Source organism: Mustela erminea, chromosome 4 (genome assembly GCF_009829155.1).
Source record: "Mustela erminea isolate mMusErm1 chromosome 4, mMusErm1.Pri, whole genome shotgun sequence".
Taxonomy (NCBI): Eukaryota; Metazoa; Chordata; class Mammalia; order Carnivora; family Mustelidae; genus Mustela; species Mustela erminea.
The window spans coordinates 93,024,654-93,045,753 of NC_045617.1; the positions used below are offsets into that span (position 1 = coordinate 93,024,654).

General features: G+C 40.8%; 1 protein-coding gene across 2 annotated transcripts; it reads left to right on the forward strand.

Moving 5' to 3' along the window:
* The first annotated feature begins 7,261 nt into the window (after positions 1-7,261).
* On the forward strand, positions 7,262-20,866 carry TDRD6 (tudor domain containing 6). Of its 2 annotated transcripts, none has more exons than XM_032340175.1 (4): positions 7,262-13,545; positions 14,932-15,056; positions 16,773-16,862; positions 20,173-20,866. In XM_032340175.1, the coding sequence occupies exons 1-4, from the start codon at positions 7,488-7,490 to the stop codon at positions 20,254-20,256; spliced, it is 6,357 nt and encodes a 2,118-aa protein (XP_032196066.1). In that variant the 5' UTR covers positions 7,262-7,487; the 3' UTR covers positions 20,257-20,866. The 2 variants fall into 2 exon arrangements, with proteins under 2 accessions (XP_032196066.1, XP_032196068.1); XM_032340177.1 differs by having other exon boundaries at positions 20,233-20,866.
* Positions 20,867-21,100: the final 234 nt, after the last annotated feature.

The window sequence follows — 21,100 nt, forward strand, 5'->3', positions numbered from 1 at the left end:
TATACCAACTGGACCACAAAAAAATTTATTTAGCTTTATTCTTCAAGGGGCATGGGGTGAAAACACTGCTTTTAATTACTGAGACTGTTCCTTAATATCTGGATTTAACATGAATAGTTGGAATTTTTTAACCTGAAGTGACTCCTTGGGATCATCTGGTTTAACCCTCTCATTTTACATGTTATGAAACAGAGGCCCGGAGAGGTAGAGCTGCTTATGCTCATAGGTTACTTCATAGCAGAGCCTGGATAAAAATACAGACTTTCTAACTATTATTATTATTATTAGTGGGAGTTACTATATACGAATTAGGTACATAGTCAATACTTTGTTTTCTTCACAACAACCCAGTCCAGTGCTCTTGAATCTTCCAAAACCAGATTTTTCTCTATAGCATTTTTCTGTCTTACACATTTTAAATAAATTTGAATTGTCTTCAACACAAATTTTAGAATGGAGTCACCACACCTTAGCTTGAGCCTGAAGAACCACCATCTGATCAAATCCTTTATATCTAACACATATGTCTCTTCACATTTCATAATTTTCCAGTGAAGTCATATCCATTAATGTGTCTTGGAATTTTGATCTGTCTTTGCCAACTTAAAATCATCTTGATCCTCTTCAAAATAATCCACAATAAATAAGAGTAAAAATTTCAGTAATTTTGTATCCATACTAAAAGACTTAACCATTTCAATCTCACTTGTTGATTATAATACTACTAAATATACTATTTATCCTCACTAATGAATACCTAGCATTTAAGTTGGTTTTGCTTAGCTTCCACATTTTTCTCTTCTGAATGATTTTTTTCTCATTGAAAAATAGTTATTTTTAGTTATATACAATTGTTTTTATATGTATAAGGGAATTAACATACCTATCTAAATAGAGATAACCTATCTTAAATGTGCTTTTAGTAAGGAATAAAGAGTCTATCAAATGCTCCATGTCCCAGTTCATTATAAGCTGCTAATGGTAAGACCATGTCTTATTTTTATATAAATCTTTACTCTCATTAGTAGCATTTCTTTGCTGTTAGGTACGCAACAAAAATTAATTACAGTTATATATAACATAAGTCAGTTTTGTCTTCATTATTTCAAGAATCTATCATAGACTAGTCTGAAATTTATTTCACTTTGCTAAGGAAAAAGAAATAATTCAGAGAGATTTTAAATGTAAAAACAAAACAAAAAAAAGCTGTTCTGTCTTCACCTTTTTAAGCACAACCATTTATTTACATCTGAAATAGTTTATATGTTCCTCTTGTTAATGAAAACAGATTCTTTCAGAACCTCCCCGAGGGTAAAATGTGTATTTTAATTTAATACATGATGGTTAAAAAATTGAAGGGAGGTAATTAATTCTCTTCCCTCCAGTTAAACCAGGACTCTTTAAAAATGATTACCAAACAAATATATATTATTATTAAATGCCTGGTAATGTGGAGGACAGATTGAGCCTGAATTCTAATTAATCTATCTAATTCTATCTATCTAAATTCTATCTAATTCGTGACTAGCATAAGTATTAGCAAGTCCTTCCATTTCTCTTTATTTCCATTTCTTTATATTATGAAATGACTGAACTCTAGAATCCTCTAGAATCTTAACTTGCATATTCTTGAAGGTGGGCATTATATTGATGTCATGGGGAAAGAAAAGAGGATTTAAAAAAATGTGTGGGGATTTGCTTTTCCCTGGATTTGATTAACTTCTCATATCTGAAACTCAGTTAAGGTTTATGCAGACCTTAAAGTATAACACAAACTTCTTTATATGGGTGGCCTGTCTCACAAGAAAATCCTGCCTCACAGAGTAGTGGAGTCCTCTTGGTTCAGACAACTCTGGACATGTTACTAAGTTCTTGCCTTCAACAACTCCTCATATACAATAAAAAAGAAAATTTTTAATACCACACCCAGGAACTTCTCATTCTGACTCCAAGCCATGTTCCTACTCTTTGCATTTCGCTACATACCTGCACTCAACCTCCTTGCAAATGCAGTGCTCCACTTTGTTCTCTGGGGATGCTCTTCACTTGGCTGCTTCTCATGCAGTGTTCCTGCGGTACTCCCCACCTAACTCTGCTCCCATCACTCCCCGCCCCCCATTCATGCTCATTTTTGGGTTAAAGCCTACTTTAGTATCTAGAATGATCTCAGAAGACTTCCACATTTTCAACACCTCTCTGCTCCTACTGCTTTCCCTACTGAGGATATGTGTCTGTATATATGGATTTATGCCTGCTTCTCCCATACAGAATGAATTGCTTGCAAGCAAGGACCTTGTCATACATCTGTTAACCTTAAAACTTCAAACAGAAGCTGCTCAGGAGGTATTTGTTGCATTCAGAGATTTTTTTAGGGGGTGGAGAGAGAAAAACATTTCTGCACACATGATAAAGTCCTATGTTGTTTTTCTCCTACCTTCAGAATAATTATGCTGGGTTAGTAACATGTGATTTCATGAGATTCTTTACCATACTAGCTGCTTAACTGCATTTTCAAAAGATCATGTGTGCTTAACATATGTAATTGTTATAATGTTAAGAAGTATTCCACAGCTTAATAGCTATTCCACAAAAAAATTGAGAATATAATAGGTTAATACAAAATATTAATATTATTAATTAGTTAATAATTAATAATGTGACCAGGTTATACTATTCTTCCTTTTACAGTGTGTATGAAAGTTACATCACTATTTTGGCCTTCATTGGTAGCATACAAATGCACATTTACCCACTCAATTGTTTTATTATTTCTGGATTGTGAAGAATACGTGATTATTTTTCTCTTCCCATACTTTACCCCCAACAGGCTGCTGTGATTGTCAACAGCAGCAGGAGCCACTTTGAAGGTTTGATAAAAGCAGATGAAGATGCTTAAAGATGTCTGTTGGCTGAAAATATCTGGTAACAGAAATATATGTGAGTAAATATAGTGCATTATCCTGATTTTTAAAATAAATCTTTAAGAATGCCTGATTGGTTGTGAAAGGTTTTGTTTTGTCCTGGTATGGTTTCATCCTGATGTATTTTTAAGTGAAAATGGTCATAACAAATCTAGAGATAATTTTTAAGCTTTAATCTTTACTTTTCACAATTGAAATAGAAGCTGACTTAATTTAGGGATCAGATTTTAAGCCTTTACATTAGCAAAAAAAGAATCCTTATGCCTTGTCAATATAAATTCATTAATTTATAATAACTCCATCTTTGCATTTAATCCAGTCCTATTAATCTAGTTCTGCTGTGACTAATAAAGATTGACAACTGGTAATTCCGGTGATGGGCATCTCCCTGACTGAGGATAGAGGAGGAAGGTAACACCGAAATTCCTTGAAACACTGAAGAATTGTTCTCCTTTTTGAATACCAAATTCTACTTTGATTTCCATAATACTTTTCCCTCCTCTTGCTTACTATTTTTCAGTCTCTGTTGGCCATTTCTTTGCTGCATTGTACTTAAATTTCGGTTCTTTGAGGTTCTGTTCTTGGCCCTTTTGTCCCTTTTCACTCTCTTTCTCTAGGAAGAGTCCCGCAGTTCTGTGACTTCAGCTACTACACTTACACTGGTAATTCCCAAACATTCACCATTGCTCAGTAAATGGTAGATGTTGCCATTATCTGTGTTTTTGGCCCTTACACAGTTCTCAGGCTTTAGGCATGTTTTCTCAGTTGTCAACTATATACCTCCTCCAGGATGGCCACAGTCCTTGTGAGCTGACATCTCCCACTATTACAAAAACTGTTGCACAAATTTTGTACAAATATCATACAAGCTTCTGTATAAATATTGTACAAAAATATTTGTACAAAAAATATTGTACAAATCCTTCTTCCCTGCCCTTTAAAATCTGGTCCTGCTCCGGGATTCTCTGTTGCACTACAAACTCACTAATGCAGCCAAGAAACCTCAGGACAGCCTTGACTTCTCATTCGTTTTTTGTTTGTTTGTTTGTTTTTAACTTATCGTCCAAAATGCTTAAACCCATTTATAAAAAAAGACAACTACAGACCAATGTCTCTTAGGAACATAGATGCAAAAAAATTCATGAGTACTACTTCATACCTATTGGACGGCTATTAACAACAACAGAAAATAACAAGCATTGGTGAGAATATGGAGAAATTGGAACCCTTGGGCATTGCTGGTGAGAATGTAAAATACTGCAGCTACTATATAAAACAGTATAAGGTTTCCTCAAAAAATTAAATGTAGCATTATCATGTGACCCAGCTGTCCGCTTGTAGGTAAACAGGCTAGGAAATGAAAGCAAGGACTTGGACAGATAGTTGTATACCAATGTCATTTTTCAGCATTTTTCACATAGCCAAAAGGTAGAAATCCAAATGCCCATAGATAGATCAAAGTATGAACAGATAAACAAAATGTGCTGTATGCATATGTATATGTGTATATATATTTACATATATATACACACACAGATAATAGAATATTATTCTGCCTTAAAAAGCATGGGAATTCTGAGACATGCTAGAACATGGATGAATCTTGAAAACAATATGCTGAGTGAAATAAGACACAAAATAGACACATATTGTATGATCCTATGTATATGAGACAACTAGAATAACCAAATTAATAGAAACACAAAGTAGAATACTTTCTATGGGCTGGAATAGGGGAGAATGAGAAGTCAGTGTCTTATAGGTGCAAAGTTGGGGGTGATGGAAAGGTTCTAGAGATGGTTGGTGGTACCAGGAGCTTAATCTTCACGTGCAGTGGTCTGATTTTTTAAGTTCCATGTCCAGCAGTACAGCAGTGCAGAGCAAGTAAAGCTATCTCTTCCAGACACGGAAGAAGTGGGACATTGGAAATATCTGGGAAAATGGGAGGAACAGGCTCTTAGCCCATAATGGCTGAATGATATGCCCCGATTATCCAGGGCCCTGAGCCATGGAAGGAGGTTGAGGGACAAGTTTGATAGAAAACAAGTCATTTACTCTGTCTACAACCCTGTGGTCTCTGTAAGTTTGGTTATATTGCTTGAGCTGATACAGAGAATTGAAATTTCCATTATTCCATGGGATGATCAAACAAGTCCAGATGATAATAAAACCATTTTATAATGAACAGTTTCCTTTTACCATAAGTGACACAGTGCCAGATAATCTACTTATTTTCTTGTTAAACATTTATTGCATGTTGATTAAAAGTCCCATATTGTGCTAGACACTGAGAATATTAAAATAAATGAGAGAAGTTCTTGCCTTCAAGAAATTCATGTTCTGGTAGGAAGGAGAAATAGTAAACCATTGCATGATATGATCAATATATGTTATAAACACTAAATGTAACAGAAGTTTATAAAAGGCAGGGGATAATCAATTCCACCTGGCTGAATAGTAGGGGAAGAGGACTTAAGAGCTAGATTTTGCTAGATGGTTTTAAATCAAATGTTTGTTTTTCTTCTATCATGAGTATAAAGCATTAATTAAAGAAGATCTGGAAAATGAAACTAAACTGAATTTTCAAGAATGAGTTTATCAGGTTAAAAATCTAACTTTTTAAAGAAATCAAATGATTCTTTTATTTATTCATTCAGTGAGTATTTATTGCCTCAGTCCCATGATAGGTTCCAGGAATGCTCAAAGACAACTGCCATTAAAAAGTAAGCATAGGGGGCACCTGGGTGGCTCAGTGGGTTAAAGCCTCTACCTTCAACTCGGATCATGGTCCCAGGGTCTCTGCTCAGTGGGGAACCTGCTTCCTCCTCACTCTCTGCCTACTTGTGATCTCTGTCTGTCAAATAAATAAATAAAATCTTAGAAAAAAATAAAATAAAAAACCAGGCTTCTTCATATTAAAAAAAAAAAAAAAAGTAAGCACAGGAGAGGCTTCTGGCTGGCTGGCTCAGACTGGTAGAGCATGTGCCTTTTTATTTTTTTAAGATTTATTTATTTATTTGACTGAGAGAGAACACAAACAGGGGAGTGGGAGAGGGAAAAGCAGCCTTCCCACTGGGCAGGGAGTCCCATGCGGGGCTCGATCCCAGGAGACTGGGATCATGACCTGAGCCAAAGGCAGATGCCTAACAACTGAGCACCCAGGCGCCCAGAGCATGTGACTCTTGATCTTAAAGTCCTGAGTTCAAGCCCCATGATATATAGAGCTTGTAATCAATCAACAATCAATCAATCAATCCATTCATCCTTTAACAAGATAAAAGTAAGCACAGGAGGCTTTGGCCGTGAGGTTACATCTACCCTGAAAAGATAGAAAATGCTGCGATTTACACTGGTAAACCAGGATTATATTAAACACTTTCTTGATTTTATCTACATTGTATTTGATATTTCAGAATGTGAAGGAGTGACACGAAACACTCCCACAAATGTGTCGGACTTTGCAAATGAACAGAAATCTACCCTAGACAGATCTCTGGGAGCTCCTCACAGTTTGCCTGCAGGTTCCCCTTCCCCTCCCTCCCCCTGGAGGATTACCCTGGTTAAGATTTAGGTGCGGGAAAAGAATAAGAGTGCAGCCAACAGATCCTCTGCCATGGCGGATAGAGCCTGAGAGTACCAAGTCCTGTTTCTTCCCGTTCCTCTAGACGTCCTTTTGTAAGTCCGGTTATGCGCCGGCTCTGTGAGGAAAAGAACAAATGCCTACCAAGTTGGGAAGCCAGAACTAGGCAAACAAAAAAGCAGGGCAACTCAGACCAGTAACTGTGGAAAAGGAAGATCGAACAGTCTCCAGGTACACCCATACTTGATTGTAACGCTCGCAACAGCTCTATCAGTTCAAGCGCGGGAAGCGGTTCATGGACGAGGGTGAGCAGCTTGCGGGGCTCAGAACACGGAATGTGCACAAGCCACCATTTGCGCCGCTCCGCCTCAGCCCGGAAGGGGGCGCGGGGCCCCTTCAGGGTTCCGGCCCTAACGCCCAGGCGCGTGCCATGGGCGCCTCCAGGTTTCCCCCGGTTCCTCCCCAGCCCGGCACGGCGCGAGGCACCAGGCCTGGCTCAGTCCTAGGCCTGCGGCCCGCACCGCGAGCGGCTCAGGGGCCCCTGCCGGCGCCCCGCCCTTGGCCAGGCCTTCCCTCCGCCGCGGAAGGCGTCCTGAGCAGCAGGCTGGGTCCCGATGCTGCCCCGCGTGGCCCGCGGAACTACCCTCGAAGCCCCTCCCGCCCGGGCTCGCCTCCGCCCGCCCCGGGGGTCCAGCTCCCGGCGCCCCGCCGGCCGGCCGACCCCCTCCCGCGCCCGGAATCCGGAAGCGGCGCGACGCTGGGCGGTTGGTCCCGCCGCCGGTCCTACCAGTCGGCGCGAGTCCGGGGGCCGCGGCGTCGGGCAGGTCGCCGAGGGGGCGACTCGCCGGGCGTCTTCCCCGGTCGCTCTGTGCCCGGAGCCCGGGTCTGCGGGGCCGTCCAGCCGAGGGTGCGGGCGCGGGGGCGCCGGCGGGCCTGACGCGCCGCCCTGACCTCTCGGGGGTCGACGGCCGCGCGGCGCCGCCGAGATGTGCTCCACGCCGGGGCTGCCCACGCCGGGGGCGTCGCTGGTCCTGCGGGTGTCGTTCGTGGACGTGCACCCTGAGGTGATCCCCGTGCAGCTTTGGGGGCTGGTGGGCCAGCGGCGGGAGGAGTACCTGCGGCTGAGCCGGGAGATTCAGGAAGCTGCGGCCACGCGCGGCCCGTGGGCGCTGGGCGGCGCCTCGGCCTCACCCGGCGAGCTGTGCCTGGTGCAGGTGGGGCTCCTGTGGCACCGCTGCCGCGTGGTCAGCCAGCAGGCGCAGGAGAGCCGCGTCTTCTTGCTCGACGAGGGCCGCACCATCACGGCGGGCGCGGGCTCCCTGGCGCCGGGGCGCAGCGAGTTCTTCCACCTGCCGTCGGAGGTGCTGGGCTGCGTGCTGGCCGGCCTGGTGCCGGCGGGCGGCGGCGGTGGCGGGGGCGGTGGCGAGCCCCAGCACTGGCCGTCCAGTGCCGTGGACTTCCTCAGCAGCCTGCAAGGCAAGCAGGTGCACGGGCGGGTGCTGGACGTGCTGCTGCTCCATCGCCTGGTCCTTCTGGAGGTTCCCGGGCTGTTCCAGCAGATGCAGGAGCTCGGGCTAGCGCGGCAGGTGCCCGACAGCCTCTTCCGCTCGCTGCTCAAGCGCTATCTAACGGCGGCCACTGCCGGCCTGGGCTCCGCGGCCCCGGTCCTCCCGCGGGTCCCTCCGAAGCAGGAGCAGCCTGGCCTGGATTACTTCTACCCGCGACTGCAGCTGGGCGTGACAGAGCCCGTCGTGGTGACCCAGGTGTGTCACCCCCACCGCATCCACTGCCAGCTCCGGAGCCTCTCGCAGGAGATCCACCGCCTGTCCGAGAGCATGGCCCAGATCTACCGGGGTTCCACAGGGGCCGGGGATGAGAACTCTACCAGTGCCACCTGGGAAGAGAAGGAGGAGAGCCCAGACAAGCCTGGCTCTCCGTGCGCATCCTGTGGGTTGGACGGACATTGGTACAGAGCCCTCTTGCTTGAGACTTTTCGGCCCCAGCGCTGTGCCCAGGTGCTCCACGTGGACTATGGAAGGAAGGAGTTAGTGAGCTGCAGCAGCCTCCGCTACTTGCTGCCTGAGTATTTCCGAATGCCCGTGGTGACCTACCCTTGCGCTTTGTATGGACTCTGGGACGGTGGGCAAGGCTGGTCTCGGTCCCAGGTTGGTGACCTGAAGGCCTTGATACTGGGCCAGGCAGTGAATGCAAAGATTGAATTTTACTGTTCCTTTGAGCACGTTTATTATGTCACCCTGTATGGAGAAGATGGGATCAATCTGAATTGTGTGTTCGGAGTCCAGTCCTGTTGCTTGGCGGACCGGTTCCTTCACAGCCAGGGAATGGAGGAGGAGGAGGAAGAGCGAGAAATAGCTTTTCAGTCTCAGTCTCCTGCTGAAGAAGTAGATGAGGAGATTTCACTCCCAGCCTTAAGATCAATCAGGTTAAAGATCAACGCCTTCTACGACGCCCAGGTGGAGTTTGTTACAACTCCTTCCCAATTTTGGATTCGGCTGAGGAAACACAAAGGCACTTTCAGCAAGCTGATGAGAAGAATGTGCAGTTTCTATTCCTCCGCCAGTAAGCTGGACGGCGTAGTTCTGAAACCCGAACCCGATGACCTTTGCTGTGTCAAATGGAAAGAAAACGGCTATTACCGGGCCATGGTCACCCGATTAGATGACAAGAGTGTGGATGTGTTTCTAGTTGACCGTGGCAGTTCGGAAAATGTGGATTGGTATGACGTGAGGATGTTGCTTCCCCAGTTTCGGCGGCTGCCCATACTGGCTCTGAGGTGTACACTAGCAGATATTTGGCCCTTAGGGGAAAGTTGGAGCCAGGAGGCCATTTCCTTTTTTAAGAAGACTGTGCTCCACAAAGAATTAGTTATCCATGTCCTTGATAAGCTGGATAATCAATATGTTATTGAGATTCTTGATGAATCAAGAACAGGGGAAGAAAACATTAGTAAGGTAATTGCTCAAGCTGGTTTTGCCAAGTATCAGGAATTTGAAACCAAGGAAAAGATTCCTGGAAATGCCTACTCTCCAGGGCATATTTCAAGCCACTTTACCAGTGAGAATAACAAAATATCTCCTGCCAAAAAGGCAGAAGTAGAACAGAAAGCCAAGAGGGACAATCAGACTGCATCTGTTTCAGAAATTTTGACTGAAACAACAGTCATTACAGATATTCCAGTTGGACTAGTTGTGCCAGAAAAAGAGAATAGAGTATCTGTTTATTCTCCTCTTATAAGGAATTTCTTGGAAATTAAGCCAGGCTCTTCTTGTAAAGGAGAGCTGAAAGTTGGAAGCACGGTAGAAGTCAAGGTGTCTTATGTTGAAAGCCCTGGCTACTTCTGGTGCCAACTGACAAGGAACACCCAAGGATTTAAAACTTTGATGTGTAATATCCAGGACTATTGCAAGACGACAGCTACTTCCTACGGGGGTACCAACCCTGCTTGTCTGGCAAAACGAACAGTAAATGGAAAATGGTCCAGAGCTGTGATTCGTGAAGTACAATCGGCAGAGCATGTCAAAGTCATGTTCGTAGATTACGGAGACAAAGAAATGGTATCTGTGAAGAATATTTACTCAATCAGTGAAGAGTTTCTTAAGGTTAAAGCCCAGGCTTTTCGGTGCAGTCTTTACAATTTAATTCAACCGACTGGTCAGAATCCTTTTGCTTGGGATGAAAAGGCAATACAGGCTTTTAGTGAATTTGTAGACAATGCCTGGGAAGAGAATCTCGAATTGAAATGCACAATATTTGCTTTGGCTTCAGTACAAGATGAAGAACTGTTTAATGTTGTGGATTTGCTCACACCTTTTCAGAGTGCCTGCCATTTTTTGGTAGAAAAGAGACTTGCAAGACCAGTTAAACTTCAGAAGCCTTTGGAGCCCTCTGTTCAGCTACATTCTTACTACTATTCGACACATGATATGAAAATTGGAAGTGAAGAATCTGTGTATATAACACATGTTGATGACCCTTGGACATTTTATTGCCAACTGGGAAGAAATGCGAGTATTTTAGAACAGTTGTCCTGTAATATTACACAATTAAGTAAAGTTTTGTTGAATTTGCAGACAACTCCCTTGATCCCTGGAACCTTGTGTCTTGCCAAGTATACTGATGGAAATTGGTATCGAGGGATAATAATAGAAAAAGAACCAAATAAAGTCTTTTTTGTGGATTTTGGAAACATTTGTGTGGTAACAAAGGATGATCTTCTTCCAATACCAACTGATGCATATGATGTCTTACTTTTGCCCATGCAAGCTGTGAAATGTTCATTATCTGACATTCCTGATCATATACCAGAAGAAATTACAGCATGGTTTCGGGATACTATTTTAGATAAGTCATTGAAGGCTTTGGTTGTAGCAAAAGATCCAGATGGAAGACTGATTATAGAACTTTATGATGACAGTATTCAAATTAATGCTAATATTAATGAGAAGTTAGGGATACTTGGCTACAAAGGTAGGACCAGAAACAAAAGTGTAGCACTCCTCGCTACAACTGAAACTCTTGAAATAAAGAAGGAAAATATGAAATTGTCACCTATACAGTATGTAAGTAAATCCACAGAGAACAAATTCTGTAGTATGGAGATCTTGGGAGAATCCTACAAATCTAAGATCAGTTCAGCATGTAAGGACACCAAGCTTTTACGAAGTTCAACAAAGGCAAACTTAGTCACTCAGTATCAGGACTCCGTAGGAAATCAAGGTAATCAAGTGTGTCCAGTAACACCAGAAAAGAAAGAAGATGGTTTTGCTGAGCCACCTTTGAAAGCGAAAAAACTAGAAGCTACTCCTTCAGAGAGAAAAATAGGAGAGTCCTATAACAAAGATTTGCCTCTAAAATTTAGTGACTTCCCCCAGAAGATTATAATGCCTGGCTTTAAAACAGCTGTGTATGTTTCTCATATAAATGACTTTTTAGACTTTTATGTTCAACTAACAGAAGACGAAGCTGAAATCACTCATCTTTCAGAGAGATTAAATGATGCTAGAACAAAGCCCCAATACTACTCAGGTCCACCTTTGCAGAGAGGAGATGTAATCTGTGCCATCTTTCCAGAAGACAATTTATGGTATCGCGCTGTGGTCAAGGAACAACAACCCAATGACCTTCTCTCTGTACAATTTATAGATTATGGCAATGTTTCTGTGGTTCATACTAACAAGGTAAGAAAGCTTGACCTTATGAATGCACTGTTACCAGGATTGGGCATTCATTGCTCCTTGAGGGGGCTTTGGGTCCCTGAGATTTTAAAATGTAAGGAAATGATGCATTACTTTTCCCAAAGGACGGATGAGGCCCAAATAAGATGTGAATTCGTTAAATTTCAAGACAGATGGGAAGTTATTCTTGCGGATGAACATGGGATCATAGCAGAAGATATGATTAGCAGATATGCTTTCAATGAAAAATCTCAAGTAAGACTTTCTGATCAAATAATTAAAAGTGCCTGTTCAAAGTCTGTCAGCAAAACCGACACTGACACTTCACTGTTTCTCAACTGGTATAATCCAACGATGAGGATGATAAGAGCTTATGCCACCGTGATAGATGGACCTGAGTATTTTTGGTGTCAGTTTGCTGATACTGAGAAACTTCAGTATTTAGAAGTAGAAGTACAAACAGTTGGAGAACAGGTAACAGATTGGCGAAGTTGTGTCCCATGCCCTCATATTGGAGATCCTTGCATAGTGAGATACAGAGAAGATGGGCATTATTATCGGGCACTTATCACCAATATTTGTGAGGATTATCTTGTATCCGTCAGACTTGTAGACTTTGGAAACGTTGAAGACTGTGTGGACCCTAAAGCACTTTGGAACATTCCTTCTGAACTTTTGGTGGTCCCCATGCAAGCCTTTCCATGTTGCCTTTCAGGATTTAACATTTCAGAAGGTGTGTGCCCTCAAGAAGGAAATGACTACTTTTACGAAATAGTAACAGAAGATGTGTTGGAGATAACAATATTAGAAATCAAAAGGGATGTTTGTAATATCCCTTTGGCAGTTGTTGACTTGAAAAGCAAAGGTGAGAGTATTAATGAGAAAATGAAGAAATATTCTAAGGTTGGTATTAGTAGCAGTGATCTGCCCTATGAAAAAAAAGACCCAACAAAGGGAGCCCTTGGGTCCCTCAGTCCTGAGGTTAGACTTAAGAAAGCAAGTAGTAAAGCTGGACAAGAGAAAACCCCATATGTGGAACCATCCACAGATGAGCTCTCTGAAAAAGTTGAAAAAGGCTTGAACATTCTTGAAACCAAGCCAAGGAAATTGTATGACCCTGACACCGATAACATTTTTGAACCTTTTGAAAACTCAGGCAAAGATAAAATTGGCCCCGAGGTACTGGAAGGTAAAATACAATGCCATCTGGTTGACAAGGCTAAGTTTGATGATAAATACCTCATGGCAGGATTTAACACGTTACTACCCCAGGAGAGCCAAACAAAGGAGATGTTAGAAATGAACTCCCTTGAGGTGACCCTTTCCCCTGATGATGAATCCAAAGAGTTCCTGGAACTGGAATCCATTGAGTTACAGCATTCTCTTGTCGGGGACGAAGACAAAGAAGAGTTAGGCCTGGTGCCTCCAATAGTGCCGTTGTCCCAGGGCTGTGACCCAGAACCCATCCTGCAGCCATTTACAATGCAGCTTTCCCTCAGCTGTGACTCTGAGAAGCAGCCAGAACTTGAATTACCCACAGCCCAGCTGTGTCTGGATGACAAAATAAACACTTTGTCGCTAAGAGTTGGTCAGATGGCCCAGGAACCCATGTGTGCAGAAGACACAAGAGAGCCACGTTGCGTGGAGTGTTTCCAGGACCAGCATGGGTCACCGCTGCACCTACATGCAAAGGATTGCCATCCCAACACGCAGATTGAAACCAATATATATAAAGAAGAGTTTACAGAGTATCACAACAGGGATGCCATTTCATCATTGACTTTGTTCTCTGAAGAAGAATCCAGAGCGGGAAGGAAGCACCATAATGCTTTACAAGACCATGTCTCAGGTAGGAGATTTCTCTTTATTTAACTTGGTGTCTTTCAAAAGTACTTATTTATCTTAAAGATAATGATAATTTTGGGGGTCTTATTTGTTTTTTTTTTTTTAATTAATTTGGGGACGGAGGGAAGGTTAGAACCTGAAAAGAACATCAGATCTGGATTTCATGAAGGGCATCTTAAATGGGGGGGATGAAGTTGTGAAATCCATGTAGGAGCCCACCGGATGAAATGCTGAATTGTTAATACTGTGTTTACAAGTAGATGGCCTAAAATCGGTGTCTCCAAAAAGCAATTATGTTTAAAGTGTAAACAAGTACGCTCCAAAATCAAGAGTTTATGTTTTTTTGTAGGTCTTAAAAAAACAGGGTTCCTTTGCTAAGCACTACTGTGGGCATGAATTGATAGGGATCAAGTTTGCAGTTTTCAAATTTAACTGTTTTGCTTTATGCATATAGCTTGCTGTTGATTTAGAAACCCCTAAACAAACACTAGATTTAGGGAGTTTATACTAATCGGACAAGAGAACAGCCATGAGTAAATATTGGAGAATTTTTTTTTTCATTAACTTTTTCATGAATTACATTTACTGATATTTTCCTGGCTCCTTAATAAGATTTAAAAGTTACATGAAATGGCTAACTTTCAGGGTTTTTTAGATGATCAGTGTCAGACTTTGCATAAGTAGATTTTTATATTGTTAAATTTGAACCATCGTATAAAAGAGAGAAAACAGTGGTCTGGAGAGAATGGAAATTACCATAATCCCACCATTGATAAAGCTGCAAAGCACTTGCTTGCTGTCCTCTTTTACCGTGTCTGTGTGTGTCCGTTTACGTACGGTTTTAAAAACTAAACCCAAATCACATTATCATAGTGTCGAATCCTGCATTTTAATCCCTTAAATATGCTTTCAAAATATTTTAATTCTGTGGTATGCCACTCCATGGATATACTGTGATTTATTTAAGTATCATTGTAGATTTTTAGTCCTCATCGCCACATTTTAATAACAAGAGGTGATAGCTTTATGATAATGTCTGCTGACTTGTAATATGCTGCTTTGCTAAAGAAGTGGCGGTTGTAACTGCTTACCACACCACATGTAGCCACAATATCCAACTTTTGAGAGAGAGAGTTTCAAAGTCAGGAATCTGATTTACATCCTTAAAAAAACCACATCACATCGCGGGGGTGGTTTTTGAAGAGAGTGGTAAGGAATTCTATTGGGAAGGGATACTGAAAGAATTTAAAGTGAAATCCAGGAAGAGAGACAGACTCAGACCATACATGATGCTGGTTATATAGTAAGTGCAGATTAAGAAAATGCTCTAATAGTGTATCCACGTGAAGGGATTAAGAGGTATGCATTGAGGCTATATTCAATTTGGCAGCTCAACCGGAGAAAACCTACACTCTGAAAGGATTTGCTGTTGGATCCGCATGTGTTGTGTGGTCAAGTCTAAGAAACACATGGTCTAAATGTGAGATTCTGGAAATCACCGAAGAAGGCACAAGGGTAAGTGAAGTGGAGGTACTTTATCTCCAAATGTACTAGGTGACTGTTAAGGAAATGTTACTGAAATTTACCAGACTAGAAAATGCAATTGAATAGACATTTACTGGATCATTCCCCCTGATAATTTGTTTCCCTGCAAAAGTCATTTCAAAGTTCAGATAGAAGCATTCTAGAAAGAAACCGTCTTAGGCTCTTTCTCCTCCCTTACTTCTGAAGTCTTATCAGTCACCAAATTCTACACTTTCCACTTCTTGTTGCTTAGTTTTAAACTTTTTGATGCCGAATGCCACTGCCTTGGCAAAACAAGTCCCTTGTTTTACAAGTAGATTACTCTATTATCCCTCAATCTGGTTTATTTCTAGTCTTCCTTCAGCTGATTCTCTATAGTGCCAGTGTGAAGTCTGTCACATGCAAGTCTGAGAAGTCTGAGTAGGGCATTCCTGTGTGTAACAGCTGCTGGGGCTTTCCAGGTCCTAGTGCTCCTCCTGTGATCTGAAGACCACCAGTATCAAAATCACTGTGTTTCTTCGATTGGAGATCCCTAGACCTTGCCTTGGCTGGCTTATTCAGGATTTCTGGGGGTAGGACCAGGAATGTACATTCTTATGTCATTAAAATTTGAGAACCACTGGTCTAGGGTAGAAAAGTCAAGCTCATTAACAAGGGTCTTATGAAAAACTGGAATCCTCTAGGGTTGAGTGTCCATAGTCATCTCTAGTCTTATGTGTTTTTTTAAGATTTTATGTTTAGTTATTTATTTGTCAGACAGAAATCACAAGTATGCAGAGAGGCAGGCAGAGAGAGAGGAGGAAGCAGGCTCCCTGTGGAACAGAGAGCCCGATGCGGCTGGATCTCAGGACCCTGAGATTATGACCTGAGCTGAAGGCATGATTTTAACCCACTGAGCCACCCAGGTGCCCCTCCAGTCTTATGTTTGTGTTTTATTACCTTATATTAGATGGACATCAAATTGCTTGATTTCTCTTATGTATACTATTCCACTTGGCTTCTTTGCTCTATTTAATAAGCCAGTTCTATTCACTTGTATTCTATCCTTCTTCCAAACTGGTTAATTTTCACTTATTTTTGAAAGAGTTTCATTTTGCGATGCCTCTTCTGTGAAGCATTCACTAGCATTATTTTCTAAATCTCTCCATCTTGGGACACCCAAGGCAGGTAAGCATCTGCCTTGGGCTCAGGTCAGGATTCCAGGGTTCTGGGATCCAGTCCTGCATTGGGCTCCCTACTTAGAGGGGAGTCTACTTCTCCCTCTGCCCCTCCTTCCTGTTCATTCCATCTCTTGCGCTCCTCAAACAAAATAAATAAATAAAATATTAAAAATAAATAAATAAATCTCTCCATCTTTTCACCCCCCTCCAAATACCTTGGCTTGATATCTGTATTATATCCCTATTCTTCCTACTGCCGAAGTCTGTACTTCCTATATTGTATTGTAATGCTCTGCTTGTAGGTCTGTTTCTCCACAAAATTTTGAACTTTGTGAGATCTCATTTTTAACCATCTTTGATCTCTAGGCATAGATACACAATATGTTAATTGAATGGAAGTTCTGTTGAATTGAAACGTAATATTGAAGTTTAATAAAATTATTTTCGTTGCCTTTTGAGGTATTTCATTTGAAGAAGGATTGCTATGGTCCATAGATCACAGTTTTTGGAAACTCCCAGTTTTTATTAATTTCTCTTTCTCTTGCAGGTTATGAACATTTCAACTGGTACAGAGGAGATAGTGAACCCTGAGAATGTCTGGAATGGCATACCCAAATTGGATAAGGGTCCATTTGAGGTATGGAATTATATAACTATTAATTCATGAGAACATTGTCCTTCATTTTCAAAGGTGACTTAAGCTATTTCCAAAGCCCTTGTGTTTGGGAATAATGGAGGAAAAAAATACTAATATGGGGATAACAACAATGAAAAACAGCAGTAACAAAATCAATGATTCTGAACTTTATGCCAGGTAACCCTTTGGGCAAACTAGTTATTACTGTTCTACTCTTTGGGGTTTTGGAGGGATTTTAAAAATTATGATATAGATCCATTCAAGACAAAGAGGTTGATTGATTTTGTTTTCTTTCATGATTTTTTTTTCTGTTTATATGGAATGTAAATATATCATCTGTGTATTTTGAGCATAGTTGATTTCATTCTGCATATAGTTTTATACTGTATATTCTTCATTTAAAATGATATGGTGGGTAGTTTCCATGCCATTATAATATCTGGGCATTTGAGTTTATTCTGTTTGGAGTTTACTGAAGTGCTTCATTTAAAATTGGCATCTAATAGTTCCAGTACCTGATCATCTCAGGACTTACCATTTAATGATTGGCTTGAAAAATGATGAACTTTTCCTGGTTCTTTGTATGTTGAGTAATTTTGGATTATGCCCAGAGTGTCTTGAATATTATGTTGTAAAACTTTGGATCCTGTTAAAATCTTCTAGAAAATATTGAATTTTTTTTTTAGCATGTGATCAACTGAGGTTCATACCACAAGTTCTGTCTCTCCTGAGTTTGTTGGTTCCAGTGTCAGTTTACTTAAAAAAAAATTTTTTTTTTTAAAGATTTTATTTATTCATTTGTTGGGGGCGAGGAAGAACACAAGCAGAGGGAGAAGCAGTCTCCCTGATGAGCAGGGATTCCCAATGTGGGACTCAATCTCAGGACCCTAGGATCGTGACCTGAGCGAAAGGCAGACGCTTAACTGACTGAGCCACCCAGGCATTCCTACTATTTTTTTTTTTTTTAAGATTTTATTTATTTATTTTACAGAGAGCAAGCATGAGTTGGGGGGAGAAATAAAAGGAGAAAGAGAAGTAGACTCCCTGCTGAGCAGGGAGCCCAACACAGGGGCTTGATAGAGATCATGACCTGAGCCGAAGGCAGACACTTAACTGACTGAGTTACCCAGGCCCCCTCTTTCCAGAATTTTTAGCTATAATCAGAGTGAGAGAGAGGCTGTAGTTGGTTCATTCTACCTTGGCTGCAACCAGAAGGCCATAGCTGCATAATATGATATGACATGAATGGTCAGTCACTTGTTAAACCATTTCTCCTAGTGGTGCACATCAAGGTCATTTGAAATGTTCCACTTTGAAAAATCACTGGACATCTCGTTTTTGTTTACTTGTCGGAAATGACAACTTGTTTCGTTTATGTTACATTAGCAGTTCCTAAAACTTTCTTTTACATTCTGATCTTTACCATTCATTAATTTTCAAGCATCCACAGCCACAGATAGATACATATAAGATTCTGTTTGGGTAAACTACCCTATACCTGCCAAATAGAAGGTAACCATGTAAGACAACTTAAAGCGTTCATAAAATAGTATAGATATATAGGTATAACTCTGGCCTTACATGGTTATTAATGAGATTGAATTGAATCTTTCCTCAAATTTGAAGAAACTTACATATGTATCTACAAATGAGCTGTGTTCCCTTAAAAAGTGGATATTGTGAGGTATTAAATTATGTATGACTTTTCTGGTGATATGTCAAGGCACTGTGATCTGGGAGTCTTTCTGATTACATTTTTTTTTAGAAATTTTTCTCATCTGAGTGATGTCATTTCACTGTAAGAATGTCTCATGAATTGATTTCTGTATAGGCCTCACGTACACATACGGTGCTATTATTTGTTGAAAGGAATACGGGAGAAATGTCCCTTTTCATTAATTCTTTAATAAAGGGTCTGTGGCTCACTCACCATGGATAATTTGTTCAAATTATCAAATTATTTCAAATCTTTGAAAAAGACACCAGAGTTGTGAGTTTGGGAGCTAAAAATTGGAAAGTGATACTTTTCCCAGTGTGGGATGTTCCAGAGAAGTGATTACTGGAAAGATAAAACATGTACTTGGATGATTCTTCACTGTAAAATCAGATTGTTATACTTTTAAAAGGGTATGTTTTTCATTGTTTACATTTTTCTGGTTTATCTATGGTCCCCTTTCTGATTTTAATCATTTGTGTCTGTAACAAAAAGTCGATAGTACTCCAAAGGTTCTTTTTGTGGGGCTATATTCCAAACAGGAGGAAAAGATCTTTTACTTTGTGTCATTGGATGATACTACAATTGGAGGTCACTTGTGTTTTTATTTTTATTATTATTTTTAAAGATTTTATTTATTTATTTGACAGAGATCACAAGTAGGTGAAGAGGCAGGCAAAGAGAGGGGAGGGGAAGCAGGCTCCCCACTGAGCAGAGGGCCCGATGCGGGGCTCAATCCCAGGACCCTGGGATCATGACCTGAGCCGAAGGCAGAGGCTTTAACCCACTGAGCCACCCAGGCGCCCCGTAACTTGTGTTTTTAAAAGAAAATTAACTTTTATCACCAGCTTGCTAAGTCTGAAAGATACCATTATCCTAAATCCTCAAATAAAAATGGTCTATCAATTTCCTTAGATGTCAGTAGTAGAAAAAAAACCACAGCTCTTTAGTTAAAAATATTAAATATGCTTCTGAGGATAAATAACCAAGAAGAGGATTTCATGAAATGTCATAAGAAAACTTTGTTGATTGAATTCATCTTGAAAATTACATTGTGAATTTGATAAATTTATATTTTAAAGGACTTTTAAGAATTTTCTCAGTGTTTATTAGCTCATACATTTCAGTGATCTTTGTATGTGAAATGATGTCTTGGAATTTCTTTCTGGGTTTTTAGCTTAGCTCATAAGATTCGGTTTGTTGGAAGTTACTAGTTATTGCATGATCTTGTTCATAAGCAGCACACTGGTTCTTAGCATCGAAGTACACTGAGAAATCAGCTCTGGGAGGCTCTAGTATTATTTGAAACATACATACTAAGGAAAGAGAACAAAGGGCTTATTTGGTTATCAGCTTGGCTAGCATCGTTCTAGCAAAATATAAAATATGCCAATTTTATAGTATTTTAGAGAAACTTTGTCTGATAATAGGTAGAGTGTGAGAACCAAAATACTAAAAGAAAAAAAGAAAAACAAGGACAATCTCCATGGGATTATTTCTCCATAGAATAGTTCTCACCATTTTGAGAGGACATTCAATTTGTTGTGGGAGCACTATGTAAATAATTTTCTTGTTTCTTTCTTTTTCAACTTGAAGGTTTTGGGTTTTTTTTTTTTCTCCCTCTTTCTCTCTCTCTCTCTTTTTCTTTTCTTCCAGAAAAGGGGTCTGGAGGTGATCTAGATTTAACAGTGGATCCACAGATGTGGCTAGTCTGCCGGTCAGGAGCTGCTATTCCACCAGTGGCGTCTCACCAGGCCAATAGAGCATCGAGCACATGGAGAGCATGTAGTCCCAAGAAGCTGCCATTTTTGAAACCTCTGATATGCGCGGAAAACCAAATAGATCTCATTGTGACTCGGCAGCGTACTTACAGTGGGGTTGCTGTGTATATGGATCTGGGATCTTCTCCCTTTAAATGTGTTATATTCTTAATCAGTTAGGAGAATTTATTTTGCTAAACAGTTGGCTAACACATCACTCAGATTTCCAAAACAAACAAACAAACAAACAAACAAGCAAAAAAAACCCCAAAAAACCACCCCAAACCTTATTTTTGTTTCTTTTGAATACAGTATTTAAATTAAAATAGAAAATTATAGGTTTATGACAAGTATATCCTCTGATGTTACTTTGGGGGATGGGTTTGTTAGCAGGAACTCCTCCCAATGTTTTGTTTTGTTTCTGAAGCTTTATCTTGTCTGTCTCGTTAAACATTTGACTAATACTCTGTTTGATTTTGGAAGTATTCTAATATGACCCAAGATTTGAATAAAGTTTCTCCTGAAAGGTGTGGTGGTTTCATTTTATTAAAAAGGAAATACGATTCTGGAACATCTGTAGTTGTGGACTATCTGTAGTAATGGAATCACAGATCTAGAAATGGGGGAAAGCAGTAATCGTCAATATTAGCTCTTACAGGTCAGTCCCTCAGTTGGTGCTTTAAATGCAAGTCTCATTTAATTTTCAACTGCAAGGGGCATATCAATATTATCCATAGTTTACAGGTGAGAAAATTAACGCTTTT

What these genes read in the sequence shown, in the direction of transcription:
- TDRD6 (XM_032340175.1), top strand. Translation starts at nt 7,488, where the DNA reads ATGTGCTCCACGCCGGGGCTGCCCACGCCGGGGGCGTCGCTGGTCCTG. An exon ending in TTTACAAGACCATGTCTCAG is followed by an intron (nt 13,546 to 14,931) that starts GTAGGAGATTTC and finishes TCAATTTGGCAG; the next exon opens with CTCAACCGGAGAAAACCTAC. An exon ending in TCACCGAAGAAGGCACAAGG is followed by an intron (nt 15,057 to 16,772) that starts GTAAGTGAAGTG and finishes TTTCTCTTGCAG; the next exon opens with GTTATGAACATTTCAACTGG.